The sequence below is a fragment of the Manis javanica genome, chromosome 5 (assembly GCF_040802235.1).
Source record: "Manis javanica isolate MJ-LG chromosome 5, MJ_LKY, whole genome shotgun sequence".
In the NCBI taxonomy this organism is placed as follows: Eukaryota; Metazoa; Chordata; class Mammalia; order Pholidota; family Manidae; genus Manis; species Manis javanica.
Window position 1 is genome coordinate 606,626 of NC_133160.1, and position 19,805 is coordinate 626,430.

At 60.6% G+C, this 19,805-nt stretch overlaps 2 protein-coding genes and 1 long non-coding RNA gene across 4 annotated transcripts; 1 reads left to right on the forward strand and 2 right to left on the reverse strand.

Moving 5' to 3' along the window:
* The first annotated feature begins 7,350 nt into the window (after positions 1-7,350).
* PTK6 (protein tyrosine kinase 6) lies at positions 7,351-13,884 on the forward strand. The gene is given in 12 exon segments (XM_017655350.3): positions 7,351-7,764; positions 7,767-7,872; positions 8,736-8,806; positions 8,809-8,853; positions 9,215-9,386; positions 9,852-10,012; positions 10,133-10,246; positions 10,249-10,290; positions 11,386-11,469; positions 11,472-11,563; positions 12,515-12,681; positions 12,814-13,884. Coding segments are annotated over 12 exon segments (1,566 nt in total). The 5' UTR covers positions 7,351-7,544; the 3' UTR covers positions 13,106-13,884.
* Positions 10,978-12,948, reverse strand: LOC140849428 (uncharacterized). Its single transcript, XR_012131189.1, has 2 exons — positions 12,549-12,948; positions 10,978-11,603 (listed from the first exon to the last, which is right to left on the reverse strand). It is a non-coding gene; the product is annotated as an uncharacterized lncRNA (long non-coding RNA).
* Positions 13,885-14,030: 146 nt separating the features above from the next.
* Positions 14,031-15,632, reverse strand: PPDPF (pancreatic progenitor cell differentiation and proliferation factor). Of its 2 annotated transcripts, none has more exons than XM_017655349.3 (5): positions 15,476-15,632; positions 14,928-15,007; positions 14,684-14,761; positions 14,504-14,600; positions 14,031-14,428 (listed from the first exon to the last, which is right to left on the reverse strand). In XM_017655349.3, the coding sequence occupies exons 2-5, from the start codon at positions 14,980-14,982 to the stop codon at positions 14,314-14,316; spliced, it is 345 nt and encodes a 114-aa protein (XP_017510838.2). In that variant the 5' UTR covers positions 14,983-15,007; positions 15,476-15,632; the 3' UTR covers positions 14,031-14,313. The 2 variants fall into 2 exon arrangements, with proteins under 2 accessions (XP_017510838.2, XP_073092453.1); XM_073236352.1 differs by having other exon boundaries at positions 14,928-15,095; positions 15,476-15,618.
* Positions 15,633-19,805: the final 4,173 nt, after the last annotated feature.

Sequence of the window (19,805 nt, forward strand, 5' to 3'; positions counted from 1 at the left end):
TTAAAGATTAAAATTTTAATTTTAAAGTGACCATAGATCCGTGTAGTTGTGAGAAATGAGCAATCCCTGTAGCCTTTGCTCTGGCTGCTGCTTACTGGGCACCAGTGGGTCCCGACACTGGCCATGTGCAGTGCCAGCGCCCAGGACTTGGAGGAGAGAGCTGGGTAAAGAGAGGTGATGGGGGGGTTGGAGGAAGAGGGGTTGGAGGGGCCTGACAGAGGGGCGTCCTGTAGGGGTCCCTGCTGCGCACTCTGCACTGGGGAGCCGGGGGGAGCCTCTCTCCCTTGGGGGAGGGGCCTTCCTCAGACCGTGTCCTGGTCACCAGGAGATGGAGTAGGCATTCTTGTGAACCAGGTCCCCCCTGCCCAGCACAGGTTCCTGCTGGAAAATGTCCCTGCTATGAGCTCAGAGAGGGATGGATGCAGCCTGTTTCCTCATCTGTAGGAGGATGAAGAGCCCACCCACCGCAGGGGTCTTTGCAGCAGTGGCAGGGTGGGCAGCCTTCTGCGCTGTCCCGATTCACTCTCTGGGCTGTTCTTTGTGTGACAGGAGGCTTGGGGACAGGGTGTGGGGACCAGGCCAGAGACCAAGGAGGATCTCTCCCCATTTGCCTGAGTGCCAGATGGAATGTACTGAGTTCCAAAGGCCAGGATCCTGTGGCTTTGAGGGCCTGGGACTGTCCAGGAGGAATCTGTGTCAAGGGCTCTGAGTGCTTGACCCGGAGCGTGATCAGCGCCACAACCTGCACAGGCCGCCCTGTGGCCGCATGGGTCAGAGACGCAGAGCATGGCTTCCTAGTAGGAGAAGCAGTGCTGGTATGGAGGCTTTAAGAAAACCAGTGTGCAAAAACCCAGCCTTGCACGTGTTCGGGAGGAGTGGAGTGGGTGGTGGAGCCTGGGGGAAGCATCAGGGGCTTCCCCCCGGTTTTGTTTGTAAATCTCTCCTCATCAATACCACCCACCAGGATGATGTCAGTTCCACGGAGCCTCAGAGGGCTGATGATGCGGGGCAGCTCATGGTGTCTTGGCCACGTAACAGCTTGTCAGTTGACTGAACTGCTCACCCAGGTGTTGCCCCAGCAAGCCCCTGGGTGACCTCAGGGAGAAGTGACCCGCAGCCCTGGGGCAGGAAGGCAGATGTGCGGCTTCTCATTGGCTGGGCAACCGCTGCACTTGCTCACAGGATGCATTCAACAGCAGAGCATGAACATTCGGGCATCGATCTGGTGTGGGGTTTGGAGGGAGGACCTGCAGCGTTCATAAAAGGGGTTTGGGCTCAAGAAAGACCACTGGGTGCTAAAGGGTTTGGACCCAGACCCCACCCACCCATTTGGATCTGCCCAGCCCATTTGTGCCCAGGAGCAGAGGCCCACCTGGCAGCAGTTCGCCTCAGTGTGCAGGGGTCCTGGTGCTGTTCAGGCAGAAGAGCAAGGTGTACCTCCTCCCCCGCACCCTGTCCCTGCCCCTGGCACCCAGTTCTGAGCCTGCAGCAGCCACCAGGGTCCTGAAGGCATATCGCCTCATCAGCCATGCACCTGTTGTCCCTAAGGCCTGCAATCCTCACCAACATCCCACTTTATAGCATAAAACCAGGGGGGCAGAGAGCTTACCTCACTCATGAAAGCCTCACGAGCTGAGGGTGGGGTGACCGAGGCTGTGCCCCCTGGGCTTGGAGCCTTCGCTGTGGAGGCTGCAGCTGGCCTGTGTGGCTCTGCCCTGCACGGGGCTTTATGAAGTTAGATTTGGCCAACATTTAAAGAACAAGGTAGTTTTCCTCACAAATCCAGCTCACCACTAGGCAACTGATGGCTGGTGCTGCTGCCCAGTGGCTGTGCCTTCTTGGAACCCGACCCTCTGAGGTCAGGGCTCAGGTCAAAGGCGGTGTGCAGCGCTCTCACATGCGACCCTGGCCTGGAGGGGCCATCCAGCCCGAGGCCCATTCCCTGGAGGCCCCTCCCCAGGCCCGATCTTCCTGTCCTTCTGGGGCAAGATATGGCCAGAGGGGGTGCAGGATGGCACACCCCACCCCCCGCATCCCAGTCCCTGACACTGCTGCCCCAGAGCCCTTCAGCCATGCGGTGCCTGCACAGATTTCCAGGGTGGAGTGGGAGTTCGCGGGGTCGGGTACCCAGGAGCTGAGCATCAAGGGCAGGGACAGGCTCTAGGTCCTCAGGGAAGAGGGTGACTGCGTCTTCGCTGCGAGACTCTCTGGCCTGCCCAGCGCGGGGCTGGTGCCCATCACCCATGTGGCCAAGGCCACCCCTGAGATGCTCTCAGACCGACCATGAGTACCACGACTCTGGGGAGTGGGGTGGAGTCTGGGGACTGCATGTCTGTGATCTGTCTGTCCCTCATCTGTGGCCACGCTTCTCTAGGCCCTGCCCTGCAGCGGTGAGAAAGCACACAGGCATCGTGCACGCAGGTGGCGACTGTGCGCCGACACTGCCCAGGGGGAAAGAGGCAGTGACTCAGGCAGGAATGGTCCAGCAGAGCTGGCACCTAGCACGGTGGTCTCTCTGAGGACCTCCTGATCTCACACAGGTACTCGGCCCTGGCACTCTGGGGGGCTCTCATCCCACTGTTTGCTGAGTAGTCGCTGCCTGGAGGGCCCCAGAGGCAGTCCTGAGTGGGGCAGACACAGCCTCTGTCCTCCCAGAGCTCCCAGTGAGGACATGAGTGAGCAGAGAAACACCCAGAGGTCTTCTCGCGCTCTAAGGGGGTGAGGTGGTGCTGGGAGGTAGAAGGGGTCAGAGAGAGCCATGTTCCCTGCTCCTCCCCCTGTCCACATCTACCCCTGTTTGCTCCTGCACCGGTCCGGGTATGGGGCAGACATGGCCCTGGCCTTTGGGACTGTTCCCAAAAAACCGTGTTTGGGGAGTGGATAGATGCGGGGAGCCCATCCATTCCCCCACAAAGTGCCCAAGACCCCTACGGTCAGAGCAGTCTATAGGTGGGAAGTGGCTGGCATAGTTACCTGGCTGTTTACATGCCAGTCTGCAACCACGGAGTGAAGATGTAGGGTAGAGGCACTCCCAGTGGGCTCCTCAGAGGCGGTGACTTCTCAGCCCAGCCTCAGGGTCCCCAGGACAGGGTAGTCTTCTGGCACAGCTGGCACTGAACAGGGCCTTGCCTAATGGTGGTGACATGATGCATGGGCCTCGGGTATTTGATGCAAACCCTGGACACGGGCCCTACCTCTCTTTCCCCTGAATGCAGTGAGTCAGCCTGGATGTCGTGGTTATTGTCATCCCTCACATCTAGACGGATGGGGCACTGTTTGGGGGACCCTCAGGGGCAGAGACACCTCTTCCCAGCCCCAGCATGCATGGAGACAGCAGGCTGGGTGAGGACAGGCCAGAAGCTGGCTGGTGAACCAGGCCTGCAAAGCCAGGCCCCGCTGCCCAGACCTGCTCTTGCACCAGCTGGTCCAGGCCTGAGCCCTGGGCATGTCCTCTGCAGGCCCCTTCAGGACTCAGCCTCATTCAGGCCACCTCCAGCCTCCTGGGAGGGCCCCTCGGCTCCCACAGCCTCCTGGGGTCTTGCCCGTCGTAGGGGAAGCCTGTGTCATGGGCAGGTGCCTTCTGAGGGGACTCCAGGCCCTGCCCCACACAGCCTTCTAGGTGCGGTGGGCGGGACCAAGCAGCCATCCTGACAGGGAGGGGCCCAGAGTCACCCCTGGTGTGGGGTGCAGACCCCACGAGCAGCTTTGGGAGGTGGCTGGCAGGGCTGGCGGGGAGGGGCTGTCAGGAGCAAGAGCTGGTGGCGGTTTGCCTGGGCCAGAGATGGAAGGGCTGGCCACACTTAGGTGTTGTCAGCCCCAGACGCTGGGCTGGCTGTCCCCTGGGAGGACCCTTGGCCCAACATGAGTCCGCACTGCCCGCAAGCTGTGAGGGCCCCGCCTTGTCACCCTGCCCGCTGCCCCACAGCCCGGGAGCTGCCCTGAGAACGGCCTTCAGGAGGGGCTCCAGTGGAGGTCTGGGGTGGGGAAGACTCCGTTTGCCCTCAACCCCTGTAGGAGAAAGGCTGTCCTGGCTGGTGGGTCCTGGGGGGCTGTACCTCTCACTCCCAAACCAGCGTACCCCAAAATGAGTCCGCCTCTCTAGGCCTGGTGCCCAGCTGGGTCTGTCTTGGGACCGGCATCCACACCCTCAGCCTCGTGGCCTGTCTGCTGGCTCCACCCCCTCCTGTCCCTCAGGCCTCCACCCCCCGCCTCGCCCCTTCTACGCTTGGCCCCCTCCAGCCCAGCCCAGCCAGCCCAGCTCTGGCCCTGCTGGTTCCGAGCCCCTCCCCAGAGCTCCCCGGGGTGAGCAGAGGCCTCCGTGCTGGGCCCAGACCTGTCTCTGCCCCCTCCTGCCAGGCCTCTGTGGCATAGAGTGGCCCCCGGCCATAGTGTGTCGATCACTTTGAGTCCTGCTTTGGGTCCCCTGGGGCTCTTGCTGATCCCGTGTCCCCCCAGGTGGTCTGAGAGCTGACCCGTAGGGCCCCAGGTCCCTGTGCGCCCACTCAGGGTGGATGAGGGCCACGTTCTCAGGGCTGCTCTCCACCGAGGGGGCAGGCCTCCTGCCACTGGATCCCCGAAGGTCCAGGAAGCAGGAGCTCCAGGGTGGAAAGCTAAGGTGTGGGGTTCCCCCACCTGGGCCTTGTGGGGCAGACGGGGTCAGTGGGGTGGGGCTGGGAGCTTTTCCGGTTTCCTCCCAAGAACGTGGAGCTGGGGAGCTGCACCTGGCATGACTCAGGTGGACTGCTGGCCAGGATGGGGTGCCAGGTGGGGAAGTCCCAGGTGACGCCCACCACCCCGCCCTGTGCCCCGGTGTGGAGCTCCCATCTCTGGAACCTGCCCCTGAGCTCAGAGCAGCCTCAGTGTGAGTGGCTTCATGGGGGCACCTCTGTAAGGGCAGAAAGCCCGAGGCTTGGGCCAGCCTGCATCGGGCAGGGCCCCAGAGGTGGACACGATGCTGGGAGCCTCTCCCAGCCTCTTCTGGCCTCCTGCCCAGCCTGGCTCAGGCTGCCTCCTCTGGGGTCTTCCCAGCTGCTCCAGGACTCAGGCCTGCTTCTCTCGACCCCTGTTGTTAATCTCCGAGGTATGTGGGCCACGCCCAGCCAGGGGACACCCCTGGTCTTCCATGCCACAGCTGCAGTCCAGCTGGTGCACCTGATGCAGCTCACCAAGGGCCCAGGGTGCCCACAGGCCTCCCCTGTAGCGGCTCAGCAGGGTCCAGTTTGGGCGGTCAGCCTGTGGCCAGGGCTGATTGTTGGCCCATGGCTGGGGCTGGACTGGGGCCCCTGGGGGCTGTGGGGGACCTAGCAAGGCCTGGGTGCACTGGGGGTCCTCCACACTCTGGGCCCTGTCTCAGGGTGGCACTCACTCTCACATGTGTTATATCTCTAGCCTCACCCACCCAGGACATCTACTCCCCAAGCAGAGGCTCCAAGAAGGGACGGCACCCCAACCCCCACGTCTGCTCCCAGAAGTCGGATGTCTGGTCCTTTGGGGTTCTGCTCTACAGGGGCTTCCCCTATGGCCAATGTCCCTATACAGGTGGGCCCCAAGGCCGCCCAAGGGAGACAGGGTCTCAACCAGGAAGGTGTAGGCTGAGGGTGTGCCATCCAGCTGAGCAAGGAGGCCTCGTCCACCTGGTGGGCACTGACCCTCAAGGGGCAGCAGGGCTCAAGGCTGCCCACTTGGCGGGTCTGGCCAAGGGCTGGGAGGAGGTCTCCTCAGGGGCCCCAGGCCAAAGAAGACAGCCCCGCTCAGCAGCCTCCTCCTGGGGAATGAGCAACCAGGAGACGCCGCAGCAGATCACGGGGTGGTAGCGACTGCCCCACCCCCTACCTGCCCCCCAAGGTCTAAGCGCTTGAGCTGGGGTGCTGCGAGGATGGCCTTTACTGCGCTGCAGGAGGACCTGGGTGCGTCCTGCAGGGACCTGTGCCCCACCACGTGGCCCGGGCACTGGACGCCAGGCCGGCTGCTCCCCCTTTTGCTGGGGCATCCCAGAGGGATGATGTCTGCCGCCAACATGTATGGGGTGTGGATGGCCCAGGCGGAGGCTCCTCACCACTGACCACAGGGCCTGCCCATGGGTTGGCACAGAACAGAGCTAGGGCCCTCAAGCCCAGATAAGGGATCCCCCAGGAGGCTCAGATGCTAGATAACCGGGGCTGGAGCAGTGGGGGACTTTCTGGAGGGGGCTGTGAGGGGGCTGTAGGCCAGGCACCGCAGAGGGAGGAGGTAGGAAAGGGCCCAGGTCACCTGGCTGTGGGTCAGGGCTGAGCAGGTCATGGCGGGAGCCCGTTGTAGTGCCGGATGCCAGGCTGGAGCAGGTCCCAGCCAGGCGGACAGTGAGGGCAGGAGGGCTTGGCCTGAGCCCCTTTGGACCCCTTGGCCGCAGACAGTGCCCCCTCTGTCCCATTCTGGGAGAGCTGAGGGGCTGCCCCGGTGGGTGGGCCTGACAGTGGGGTTTGGGCTGGTCTCCTCTGGTTCTGGGGTTTTCCCGACATGAGCAGCAGCGTGGGGCCAAGGGGCTCTGGCCACCAGGAAGGGCAACACACCCCTTTGCCTCCCAGAGTTGCTGTGAATGCAGAGCGAGGCTGAGCAGGGGGGCCTTGGAGGGGGTGAAGGTGCCTGTGAGGCGACCAGAGGCAGGTGTGCACGGGGCCACTGCTGCATTCCTGGGGCCTCTCATCTGCCACCAGCTGAACAAGTGTGGTGCTCCAGGGCTCTGGGAGGGGCTCTGGGTCCCGAAACTCCTGCTTCCTGGTATGGCTCAGGCAGAGCTCGGCACGTCTGTGCCCAGCAACCCGCTGGGATTCCCTGGACCCGGGCTTGTGGCTGGCCCCAGGGCTGAGGGGACCGGGGTGTGTTGGGGAGGGGGGAGGGCTGGACACCTCTCGGTGGGGGTGGGGCATGGGGCAGATGCTAAGCTGTCCTCCAAGCAGCCTCCACCACCCCTCCCTTCCTGGTGGGAAGCCCAGCGGCTTGTAGGCTCGCGAGCTGTACACAGTTCTGTCTGCAAACGCAAGGTGAGGGCCGTTGCTCTGTTTTCAATAAAACAGAAAGTGCCTAGGATGCGACTCTCCCTGTGGTTGGTCTGCCTGACACTCCCTGGCACTTCCCTTGGACACAAGAAGCTGGGACAGGCCCTGGGCTGGTGGGCAGACCCTGGGTCTGCAGGCCACCCTCCTCACCTCCCAGTTCCTATCTCCCAGTCAGGTTTCTTCCCACGGCGGTCCCCCTGCCCCCCCATACTCATACACAGCCAAGCCCCCACCCACCACTAGGGTGGACCCCAGGCAGCCTGACTGGTTACCCCGTCCTCCCCACGGGGCTCAGGCCTGGCTATGTGGCTGGGGCACACAGTGGCTGCAGGTGGGCAGGAGTGGTGCCAGGCTCACTGGGTCCTGGGCTGTGGGAGGTCAGGCACTGGCTGTCGGGTCCTCAGGGCAGAGCCAAGGGGCTTGGGGAGGCTGAGGATACCCACCCCACGAGTGTGGGTGGGGCTGGCCTGGCACGGCACCTTGTCACCAGGAAGTGGGCCGGCTCTTCTGATGGGCGGGGTTGGCCTGCCAGGGTTGGCCTTGCCCTCCTGCTGTACAGGGACAGGTAGCATGGCAGGCCAGGTGCTCCGTGCTGCAGCTGCATCCGCCATGGTGTCCCAGGGCCACGCTCACCTGGGCCACAAGTATGTGAGCCTCTGGGATTTCGAGGCCCAGATGGATGAGGAGCTGAGCTTCTGGACAGGGGACCTGTTCCACGTGGCCAGGAAGGAGGGGAGTGGTGGTGGGCCATGCGGCTGGATGCAGTGGGCAGGGCCCTGGCTGAAGGCTATGTGCCCCACAACTACCCGGTGGAGGAGGAGACAGTGGAGTCTGAGCCGTAAGTGTCCCTCGAGGCCAGGCCACGTGCCCTTGCCCCCTGGGCCCTGCAGCCCCTCAATCTGAAGGGAGCCGTCAGGACAGCTCTGTCCCTCTGCGGCTGGGCCAGCCTCCGGAAGACCGGGGAGGAGGGGGACCCATGGTTGGGGCTGGACCCCACCATCCTGGTTCTGGGAGAGCCAAAGGGCTTTCTCTGTGTGACACCTGGCATGGGGACCTCAGAGGTGTGTGACCCCTCCCCTGGGCTCCCCCTCAGCCACTCTGTGGTGCCAGGACACAGAGAGGGCTCAGCCATCTGCATAGGCTTCTGGGTGGCCAGCCTACAGTAGTGGGGTCTGCCCTGGGGTCTGCGGCAGGGACTGGGCCTTTTGGGGAGCAAAGCTTCACTCCCCTTCCAAACAACAGGAACCAGACATGTGACCTAGTTAGCATGAGCGGAAGTCGTTGTCACACTGTGCCCCGTGTGGGCACAGCACCCCCACCCTGCTCCCATGGCTGCCCCACACTGGCAAGGCAGCACCTGGCCTGACGAGCTCCTGGGAAGCTGCGGCCACAGGCGCGAGCTGGCGCAGCACATCCGCGGAGGAGGCCCTAGCGGGAGGGCCCCAGGACTCCTGTTGCAGCCTGTGCCCCACAGATGGGGACACCCCAGAAGCACAGTAGGGGGGTGCCTACTCCACCTTCTGGGTCACTAAGGCCATTCCTGATGTATAGATTTGGGGTCTTTGTATCGGGGCAGCTTTGGGTCAGGGCTGGAAGCACTAGAAGGTGGAGGCCAGGTGAGGGGGCGGGGATTCAGGGTGGGCAGTGTGGGGTCAGCACAGGGTCCACGAGGGCTCAGGATCATTCCCGCCCCTGCCCCAGGTGGTACTTTGGCCGCATGTCCCGTTCAGAAGCTGGGCACCAGCTGCAGGTCTGTGGCAATGAACCTGGGACCCAATCAGGGTCAGCGAGAAGCCAGGCACTGACTACGTCCTCTCTGGCACAGCTTCCTCGCCCCTCTGCCCCATCTGCGGCCCTGCCTGCACCTGACTGGGGGTCCTTGCCCCTAACCCTCCCTGCATGAGAGCCTGGCACCTGGCTGGTCTGGCTCCGACTGGCTGTGGCATCCAGGACACACCCACCTTCTCCAGGGAACACTGACCCCTGCCGGTGGGCACAGACCAGCCCACCTGGGTGGCTTGTCCCTGAGCCCCCAGGTCGGGGTTTTCTTGTTCACCGTTGGGAGCGCTGCAGGGCAGGATGTGGGCATGGTGTCTGCTCACAGCCCCGCGTGTGAGCAGGAAAGGGGAACATGCGCCTGCTCACGTGAGTCCCTCTCACTGCCCCCCCCCATCCCCAAGCTCCTGTGTGCAACAGGCAGGCCATGAGGCATTATGAGATCTGGCAATGTGCAGGCCGGCTGCACTTCAACGAGGCCATGTCCTTCCCTGGCCTGCCCGAGCTTGTGGAGCACAAGGCCCAGGGCCTGTCCCACGGCCTGCAGCTGACCTTACCCTGCTGGAAGGTAGAGCAGCCCCTGCCCTGCCTGCTCCTGCCCACCTGCAGCCCTCTCTTCTCAATGACACGACCTTCAGCTCATGCAGGGTGGGTATGGGAGACTCGGCCTGGGGACATCGGCCCCACAGATGTGGCAGGGAACACGCCCTCCTTTGCTGGGCCACTCTCACCCCTGCGCCAGTGAGAGGTGAGCTGTGCTGTCAGGTCCTCAATCTCTCTGGGGACGAGGGCCATACACCCCAACTAGCCACCATGCAGTTTTGTCTAATGGCACTCAGGCCAGTGTTGCTGGCCCAGAGCGGGAAGTGAGGGTGGTATTTGCAGGACACAGCAGGAACCACCGAGGCCGGGGACAGCCCCTGGGACCCTCCCGGGCTGAAGGTTGCCCAAACTTGAAGACAGCTTGGGGACTTTGCCTGTGGGGTCTGAAGGGCAGTTCCTGGAGGATGGACTAGGTGATGGGGACAGCACCTCTGCCCTGCGTCCCCTGCCCCACTGTGACGACTGGGTGAGGCCTCGGAAAGAGTTCACTCTGTAGGAAGGGGGGTCTGGTTACTTCGGAGAGGTCTTCGAGGGGCTCTGGAAAGACCAGGTCTGAGTGGCCGTTAAGGTGATTGCCCAGGCCATGAGCTCTGCCTGACGTCACCCCTTCCCTCCAGCCCCACCAATGAAGATGCCTGGCCTCACTGGGAGCTGGATGTATGGTGGGGGGGTGGCCCGGCCTTCTCTACGGGCCACCCCATCGCGGCCGCTGCCCACAGCCAGCCTCCTGCACCAGCACACGCTGCAGGCAGAGATCCAGGCCATGATGCAGCTTCAGCATAAGCATGTCCTGGCACTGTACGCCGTGGCGACTGTGGGGGACCCTGTGGACATCTGGAGCTCATGCCCAAGGGGAGCCAGCTGGAGCTGCTGCGGGGTGAGCAGGCCCTCAGACACCCAGGGTAAAGGGGACCCACGCTGACTGGAGGGGGAAGGAACAGGCACAAGGACAGAAAAAGACCAAACTTCCCCCGAGTCGCTCTGTCACACACACAGCAGCCAGGGAATCCTGCCTTTGCCAGCCCTTCCTGTTTGAGGAATGATTCGAAACACCTGTGATCCATGTGGCTTCTGTTCCCTGGAGGAATTCAGGCAAGTAGAGGTACATACCAATAAGCAAAGCCACTCAATTCCTATGCCACGTTAATAGGCTGTTCTGCTAAAGCACCAGGCCTAGCCTACCCCTGCACCCGAACACACAAGCATGGCCCTCACTTTTCTTGCCATCCGTACTCCTGGTGTTTCAATGTACACGTATACACCCACACACACCACGCGCATACATGCTCGCAATGCAGGTACACCTTCACGCACACTCACATGCTCACAATGCACTCATGTCATTGTGCACTCACATACACATGCGTTTATACACACACAGGATGTATCTCATTGACTCTGAAACCTCATCACCTGTAGCAAGTCCCATTATTTAAAACCCAAAGACAATCGCTGCCTATTAGCTGAGGTGCCATTGTGTGCAGCTGCAGTCTGATTTCAGAGACGTTAGATTGGGAAGTAATGTGCAATACGTTAAGTGACATCCAGTATGTGTATGCGTCAATCTGAACAAACATTTTTATATATGAATGTGTGGAATGCACCAAAGGTAAAAATTTTCACATTGCAAACAGCATCCCATGTCAATAAGCACTCTTCAAGAACGAGGGGTTTGGCGGTCAACATGTCACCTAGATGTGCTGTGTCCAATTAGCCAGTTGCCTGATGAACCTTTCTGAGGTGTTTGGTCATGAGAAGAAGGCTGTGATGGGCTTCTTTGTACTTTTATCTGAGTTCTTACCGCTTTAGTGTAGATTCCCAGGAGATTGTGGGGGTAAAGGGTACATATGAATCACTTTTGGGCTCTTGACAATTGCCTTCCTGAAGGGTTGCAGCCAGTCCACTGTTCAACCTTAAATCAGGCCAGCTGCCCTTGGCCCCAGAGGGCTTTGTCCTCCGGCTGGCCCTGCAGACTGTGATGAGAAAGCCCTGCCCATCTTGGAGCCAGTGGACATTGCATGGCAGGTGGCTGAGGGCATGAGCTACCTGGAATCACATAGTATGTACACCGGGGCCTGGCAGCCAGGAACATCCTCGTAGGCGAGAACAGCATTTATGTCAGGGACTTTGGGCTGGCTGGGCTCATCAAGGTAGGGACCGAGGGGTGTGGGGCTGTACGCAGGGCTTCCTCTGCACAAGAAACAGAGAAGGGAAGCTGCACGGCCAGAGGCAGGTCAGGTGTGCAGGAGGCAGGGCCAGCAGGCTCAGGGCTCCCATCCTCCCACACCCCCTGCAGCTCCACCAGGGGAGGGGCCAGTGTGGGGTCAGCTCAGGGCAAACTTTCCAGCAGCACAACCCAGGTTTTTTTAATCATGTAGTTTCCAAGCCAGGCATGCCAAGCCCTGTGCACCTAGCACCAGTCACTGCCCCAGTGCCCACTGCTGCAGTGGGGAACCAAGCCGAGTGCACCTGTGTTCCCTGGGGACCAGTGAGCAGGGCCCTCGCCATTCACACTCGTAGCCCCCCACCCCGAGCTGCTTCCAGACCCTACTGAGTCTGAGGTCATGCCAGTGTGCCTGCCCACGGGGGACCGTGCTCCCTGCCTGTCCTGACTGCCCCAGGGCTGCCTCCAGATTCAGTGGGGTGGGGCCTATTGGCAGGTTCATGGCACCTCCGGCTGCTGATGGCCAGCGTCCAGGTCCCCTGGCTCACTAGGGTACTGTTCTGACACTTCTAGAAGGGGCTCACAGCCATTTCCAGCCACCTGTTTTGGCACCTATGAACCTTAAGTTGGCCCCATCTGTGGGCTCCCCTGCCATGGCAGTCACTCCCTAGTGGCATTCACACCGGCCCACCCTGGCATCCTCTGACATAACCCGGGAGGCCAGGCTTTCCTGACCCTGCCCCCCGCCCCCCCCAATCTGACAGAAGTGGAGCCTGGGGGCCCAGGGCCTACCTGGCAGCACCTCTTTGGGGGCCCTGGGAGCAGCTGTGATGGGCACAGTGCCACAACAGCTGCATCAGGGCTGGTGCCACGGGCATGCCCATGCTGCGGGGTGTGGGAGGGGTGCAGGTGGCCAGCACAGCGTGTCCAATTGCAGGAAGACATCTACCTTTGCCACAACCACAACATACCCTACAAGTGGACTGCCCCAGAGGCACTCTCCCGAGTGCACTACTCCATCAAGTCTGACAGCTGGTCCTTTGGGGTTCTCCTCCATGAGATTTTCAGCAGAGGTCAGATACCCTATCCAGGGCTGAGCCCCTGGTGTCCTCCGCTGTGGGTAGGGTAGGAGGGAGCCATCGCCAGGACATGGCACCTGCATCAAAGCACTCAGGCTGCCTCCCAGCAGTCATGGTTCCAAGTGTAGAGCATGCTCCAAGCGTTCTGGGGGCCGAGGGACGGTGGGCTTCACAACCACAAGGCCTTCCTGAGGGTGGATGCCGGCTACCGCATGCCCTGCCCTGCAGAGTGCCCACCCACCGCATACACTGTACACAAGCTGATGTTCTCCTGCTGGCATAGGGACCCTGAGCAGAGGCCCTGCTTCGAAGCCCTGCAGGAGCAGCTCTCCAGCCTCACGAGGTACAGCCCACTTTGGGCGTGCCAAGCATGGCACCTTTCGTACGGATGCTGCAGAGGCAGCAGGGCCAGGCCCTATGGAGAAGGGCACGGGCAACCCTCTGCTTAACTGACAATTTGCCCAAGAAGACACCCACAGCTTCCAGAATCACGCTGGACCCTCTGGGAAGGCTCCTCAGGCCACTCTGACCCGCCCCAACCTGGGGCGGAGGGAAGTGCACCTGCCATCTGCGGGCTCAGGTGCCCCTTCCTAGAACCTGCTCCTGGACACGCAGGCCCTTTCCAGCTGACCGACTCCAGCACACTCCAGGAGCCGACAGCTCCTTTCCACAGGGAATGGACCTGTTCCCAGGCCTGACCCTCCCTGCATCAAGGAGTATGGTGGGCACCTGAGTTTTGACCCTGCTTGGTTCCTGGACTTTGGGTAGGGGGCACAAAATCCTCACTCTGTAGAGACAGGGCCCCCGAGGCGGCCAGGGGATGACGACCTGCCCTCCCTGACTGCCGGGGGATTGTGCCCAAAGCTGGGCTGTCTGTGTTGGGAAGGCCCCTCACACCCCTCAGCCTGGGGCTGCAGACCTGCTCAGGTGTCCTACAAAGCCCTAGAAGAGGCCCCATTCTTTGGGAAGGTACGAGACAGTGTGGCCTAGTACTCATCCCCATCAGCTGCCCCAAGCCAGCTGGGAGGGACGGCTTCATCAAGGCCTTCAAGTAGCAGCACGTTTCCCCAGCTGAGGCCTCCCAAACCCACAGCCAGAGGCCCAGCCTCCCGCAGGGGCCAAGGGCCATCACTCAGAGAACCCTGACCTCACTGGTTGCCCTGGAGGCTTCTTGTCCAGCTTCTGGACCGTCTGCCTTCCCAGGCTCCCCGACAGCAAAAACTCCACTCCTCCCCAGGTGCCGGGTGCTGCACCTACCAGAGCATCTCACGCAGCTGAACCCGGGCCACACTTCAGGGTGGCCGCTCAGCCAGGGCCCCGGGAAGGCCAGGGAAAATGGCAGCCCCTCCCCCTGGGCACTCAGCTCACACACCATTAGGGGTGCTGGCTGCCTGGAGTTTATTTCCACATGGTGCAAGGCACACGGTCATGGGGTATCAGGATGGCTCATGTGTGGCTTGGATAGTAAAAAGCAGGGTTCCCTTAACTTTCTTTTTGGTGTTTTGCTGTTCTGACGTGAGAGGACCCAACTGCTGCAGCCTGCCTGGTCTACAGGGCGGGGCAGGGCTGGGGTGGCGGGGTAGGGCTGGGGTGGGGGGGCGGGCAGGGCTCTGGGGAGCCTAGCGCCTCCAGATGCCTGGTGACTGGCGGTGGCCACTTAGGATGGGGCCCCCGTGTTGGCTTTGCTGGGCTGGCTGCCAGGCTGCTTCCTTGTGGCTTCCTGAACCAGGTCACAGGTGGTCAGGCCACTGGAGGACTGGAGAGACTCCGAGCTGGGGAAGAGTTTGTGGTCAGAGGCTACTTCCACTGGCTCCTGCCTCCCACCGGCCCCAGGAAGGTGGACTCACTGTTCTGGGGACTCCAACACGGTGGCCATGAATGGGAGAGTGGACTTCCCGAAAAAGAAGCTTGCCCACCAGTGACCCGGGTCAGCCTTGGGGAGACCTGAGAGAAGCAAAGTGGGCCGTGGTGCACTGCCTGCCCCTGGTGGGACCCCTGGGCAAGAGGGGGCATGGACCTGCACTCACCGGGGTGGTGGGGGATGGCCTCCCCAGGATACTCGGCACTTCCGCAGGAGCTGTTACTGGAAGTGGAACCCAGGCGGCCTGGAGAGCATCAGGCAGACAGGGTCAGCTGCACAAGGGGCAGAGTCCCTGCATGGCCCACGCACTGGCAGCATAGGGGCAGTGCCAAGCAGATGGGGGTTCTCAAGGCGCTGACACCACAAGCTGGGGCCAGACCTGTCAGGGGGTGGGTAAGGGGCTTACTTACGCCGGTAATAGTCGTGGGTGGCCACGAGGGAGCCGCTGGAGGGGATGGCTGCCATGCTCCTGCCTGTGGCTGGTGGAAACCTGCGCACGCGGGGTCGGGAGCCCCTCTGGTCACCCGCTGCCCCTCGGGAAGAGCCTCCCCAGCCCGGTCGAGCCTCCTCCCGGGCCCCTGGGGACAGTGCCGTGCGCTCCGGGTCAGGAAGCGACGCCGGGTTTATTTACAGGGCGAGGCGGGGCTCCGGAACTCCCGGGCGCCATCGCCCGGCGGGGCGGGCGGCTCCAACCAGCCCGAACCGGCCGCGAGGGCGAACAAAGGCGCTTTGTGCGCGGGGCAACCGGCCTAGGGTCCGAGAGCGGCCTGCCCGGCGCAGGCCGATGGCCAGCGACCCTCGCGTCTCGGCCCCCGAACCCTGCTCCCGCCCAGCGCCCGGGCCCCGGCCCCGGCCCCGGGTCCGCGCCCGCCCCGAGCCCCCGCCTGGCCCGCTCGTCCCCCTGCCCGCCGGTCGGTGTGTCCGGCCAGCGGCCGCCCGTCCCCACTCGGGCACTCACCTCGGCGGCGACCCCTCGCGGGCCTCGGCGCACGATCACGGCGGCGGGGACGGAGGCGCTAGATCACGGAACCCATTTGCAGCGGACACAGCGGACGACCGCTCCACAACCGCGAAGCGCGGGTGCGCAAGCGCGGGCACGCCTGTTTAAATAAAGGCACTGGCCCCGCCCCCGCCCTAGGCCCCGCCCCCTCTCATGATAGTCCCGCCCCCGCCTAGCGGGCAGGGCCGGGCCGCAGCCCCGCCCGCCGAGTCCGTCAGACCTGGGGCAGCTCTGGCAGCGCGTCTGGTCCTGGCCTGGCCTGGTCTGGCCCTGGAATGGTTAAATCCTAGGGCAGGGCCTATCCACCCACCTCCCCTACCCCGGAGGGTTCCCCATCCTGGAGCAAGGCGCCCCCCCATCCGTGGCCACGGGATGGTCCCCAGAAGATACTGGGCCTCCAGCCCTCCGGCCTGGCGTCCGGTCCCTGCCGCCTTGCAGGGACCTCCCAGCGATGGGAAGCTGGAGAGCCCGCAGTGTCCGCTGGCAGCTGTGGAACCCATACCCCTTTTCCCCAGCTCCAGCCTGCATCCTGCTGCTGGCAGGGTGCAGGTGGGGCACAGGGGAGGGGGTGTGGAAGGGACTCAGGAAGAGAGCTTATCTGAGTGGGTGGGGGTGCAGAGCTGCTGTAAGGGATGTTTCCAGTAGCTGGAGGCGGAGGCCCCCTGTCTTGGGCACCCCAGGATATTCCTTCCAGGTGCCTGGGGCCGTGCCACGGCCTGGCCAGTCCGGAGGAGGATTTCCGGCTATGTGGAAATCAGCTTCCCCCACCTCCCCAGTCCCTCACGCAGGCCGGAAGCCCTGACCTTTCTCTGCAGGGGTGGGGTCTGCAGCCCTGGGAATCCCGCTCTTTGTATGCTAGGCCCTGGCTGGAAAGTTTCTTCCCCGGTGGTTGAGAGTGTCTCTGTGGGGGCTTCAGGGAGAACCCCGGGGAAACCCCAAATCCTCCCTACCAGGGCCTCCACATCTTCAACCCCCTCAAGATCCAGCCATGATTCCTGGGCCCCAGTCCAGTTTCTCAATGAGCAGACTAGGAAACCAAGGTCCCAGGAGGGGAGGGGCCTGGCCACCCTGATAAAACCCTTTATCTGGCTGGGTCGGGGGTGGAGGCTGCCAGTCTTTAGACTGGCCTGTTTTGGGCAGTGGTGTGGCCGCTCAGTGCTGTTGTGCAAGAGCAGAGTGTCCAGGGGACCCGGGACAGGGAGGGGCAGTGACAGGACTTGTGGTGGGAGAGGTAGCCGGGCCTGCTCGCTGGGCGCTGAGTGGTCCCTGAGACGGTGGACGGCCCGTGCAGCAGGACAGCTCAGGCTTGTCTCATTCTGCAGGACCCTCAGCCTCAGGCGCTGCCCCGTCCCATGTCCCTGTGGTCTGTGGCCCAGTGTGTGTCTGTCCTGGTATGCCCCTTGCATGTGCCTCCAACAGGATGGTAGTTTCAATGCCTGGGCAGAGAGCCCGGGGGCGGGGGAGCTGCCCAAGGCCTTGGACAGTTCCTATGGCCAGGAAGTGGGGTTTGACGGAGGCAGTGAGGTGCCCGCTCTGAATCCTGGGCACAGTTGTTACTCAGGAGGAGTGAGGCAGGGGATGAGGGCAGGTGCCACCCTGGGGGGCTAGGGGGTGTGGCAATGTGAGCAGAAGTGTCCCAGCAGGCTGGTTGGGGCCCCCGGGACAGACCCATCCCACAGGGGGCCTGAGCAGGGGGAGCTGGGACCTGGGGCTTCCCTGGAGAGCTCAGGGCCCCTGGGGACAGGAGGGCCAGGGGGCTTCTGCTGGGAGGGACACGGGGCTGGAGGCTGTTACTGCCCTTGCTGCTGTGGCTTCTGGGTTGAGACCGTCTCTCAGCTCATCCAGAGCTTGTGGGGAACCTACCGTGTGCCAGGCAGTGTGGGCCTGGGTGTGCAGAGGTGGGTGAGCGGGAGCCCCTGCCCTCAACAGGCTTGTCCCCCAGGAGCTGAGGGAGTGCTACTGGGGAGGCACAAAGGCTGGGGCTGGAGGAAGAAGCCTTTGTCCACTGGGCCATGTGTGTGGGAGGCTGAAGCCAGGTCCTGCCTCCTGGCGGGGAGCAGAGGACCAGGGGTCTGTCCCAGTGAGTCCCCAGAAGTGGGTGCACAGTGATCACTGTGCAGCCTCACAGCTGCGGCGGCCCTCCTTCCACCGGGCTCACAAACAGTGCTGGGCCCCTGGGACGGCCCTGACGCCATCCAGATTTGCTTCTGTGGGACCCAGGCCCTGTGCCTCCCTGGGCCTCCAGAGGCTGGCCCAGGCCTGGGCAGCGGCGGTGGAGGGATGGGGAGAAGGGAAGAGGGCCAGGCAGTTGAGGTCCTGACACCTGCCTCCAGCTCTCAAGATACCACCAGCACGCACCCCCAGGCAGCTGCAGGAGCCATTCCTCTGTAGGTGATGTCACCGTCGACAGGAGATAACCTACCAGCTACATTCAATGAATGCTGATGATGTCAGGGTTGGGGGGGCATAGCCAGCAGCTATTGCTCCCACTGTATCACCTATAACATGGGAAAGGCCTAACTTGTGAGCTAATTTACGGTGAAGACGCTTTGTGTGAATGCTTAGACCATACCCAGCACATAGCAGGTGCTCAGTGAGTTAGATATGGTCATTATTTATAGCACTTTTCACTACTGGAATAACCTACTTTGTTTACTGTTGGTTAACAAAATCTAACAAAGTTCACATCTGTTCTGTCCTCATGGCCAAGGAAGGACCTGCCACGTTGCAGGCATTCAGTAAATGTATTTGCTGAAAGGGTGAATTACGTAATAAAAAATACTGCATGTTTCATCATGGAATGAGGGGTCAACAAACTCTGTTCCAAATGCAATTGTAGACCTGGAAAAACTGTCAGAAAGCTTCCGTGCTCTGGAATTCAACCCAAGGCATTCAGCAAACCAAAAAGCGTTTACTCATCAAAAACACTGAGCTTCAGGATAAAATTCAAAATTCCTTAGCATAAAAGCACCAGGAAACTCTCAGGCACAGGAAACCACCCTCAGCCGAATTATTTATGAATATTTTCTCCCATTCCCAGGTTGCCTTTTTGTTGCTGATAGTGTCCTTTGCTGTACAGAAGCTCTTTGCTTTGATGTAGTCCATTTGTTTATTTCTGATTTTGTGTCCCTTGTCCAAGGAGATGTGTTCAGAAAAAATATGCTCATGTTTACATTCAAGAGATTTTTATCTGTTTTCTTCTAAGAGTTTTATGGTCTCATGTTTCACATTTAGGTCTTTAATCCATTTCAAGTTTACTTTTGTATATGGAGTTAGGCAGTCATCTGGGTTCATTCATTTGCATGTAGCTGTCCCAACACCAGTTGTTGAAGATGCTGTCTTTTTCCCATTGTATATTCATGACTCCCTTATCATATGTTAATTGGCCATATATGTGTGGGTTTATATCTGGGCTCTCCATTCTGTTCCATTGATCTATGGGTCTGTTCTTGTGCCAGTACCAAATTGTTTTGATTATTGTAGCTTTGAAGTATAGCTTGAAGTCAGGGAGCAAAACACCCTGGCTTTGTTCTTCTTTCTTAGGATAGAAGCAGAAATTTTTAAAAATGCCATTTATAATAGCTACCCTCTGCCCATGAAACACTTAAGCATAAACCTAACAAAATATGTACAGGATTTTGTATGCTAAAAGTGAAATGCCAGTGAAAGAGATCAAAGAAAACTTAGTAAGTGGACACTTAGCACAATACAGACATTGATTCCCTCCAAGTTGATGCACAGATCTGATGCAATTCCAATAAAAATCCCAGAAACATTTTTGAAGATATAAACAAGGAGACCCTAAAATTAATATGGAAAGCCAAATGACCTAAAAAATATTATAGAGAAGATTTTTGAAAAATAGTACACAGAAATGGCAAAACCTAAATCATTTTATTGAGGTAAAATTCCTATAACATAAAACCATTTTAAGGTGTACAATTCAGTGGCAAACAGTTTCACAATGTTGTGCAACCGTCACCTCTAGAAAATGTCTAGTTCCAAAACATTTTCATCCCCCCAAAAGGAAACCCTGTCCCCATTAAGTGATTCCTCTCCTCTTCCCCTCAGCTCCTGGCAACCATTAATCTCCTTTCTGTCTCTATGGATTTACCTATTCTGGCCATTTCATATAAATGAAATCATATGATATATGGTCTTTTGCATCTGGCTTCTTCCACTCAGTGTCATGTCCTTAAGTGTCATCCATGTATGGCAGCTGTCACAGTGTCCCTCTTTTTAAGGTGATATTCCACTGCATGTACCACAGTTGCTCCCCCACTCATCG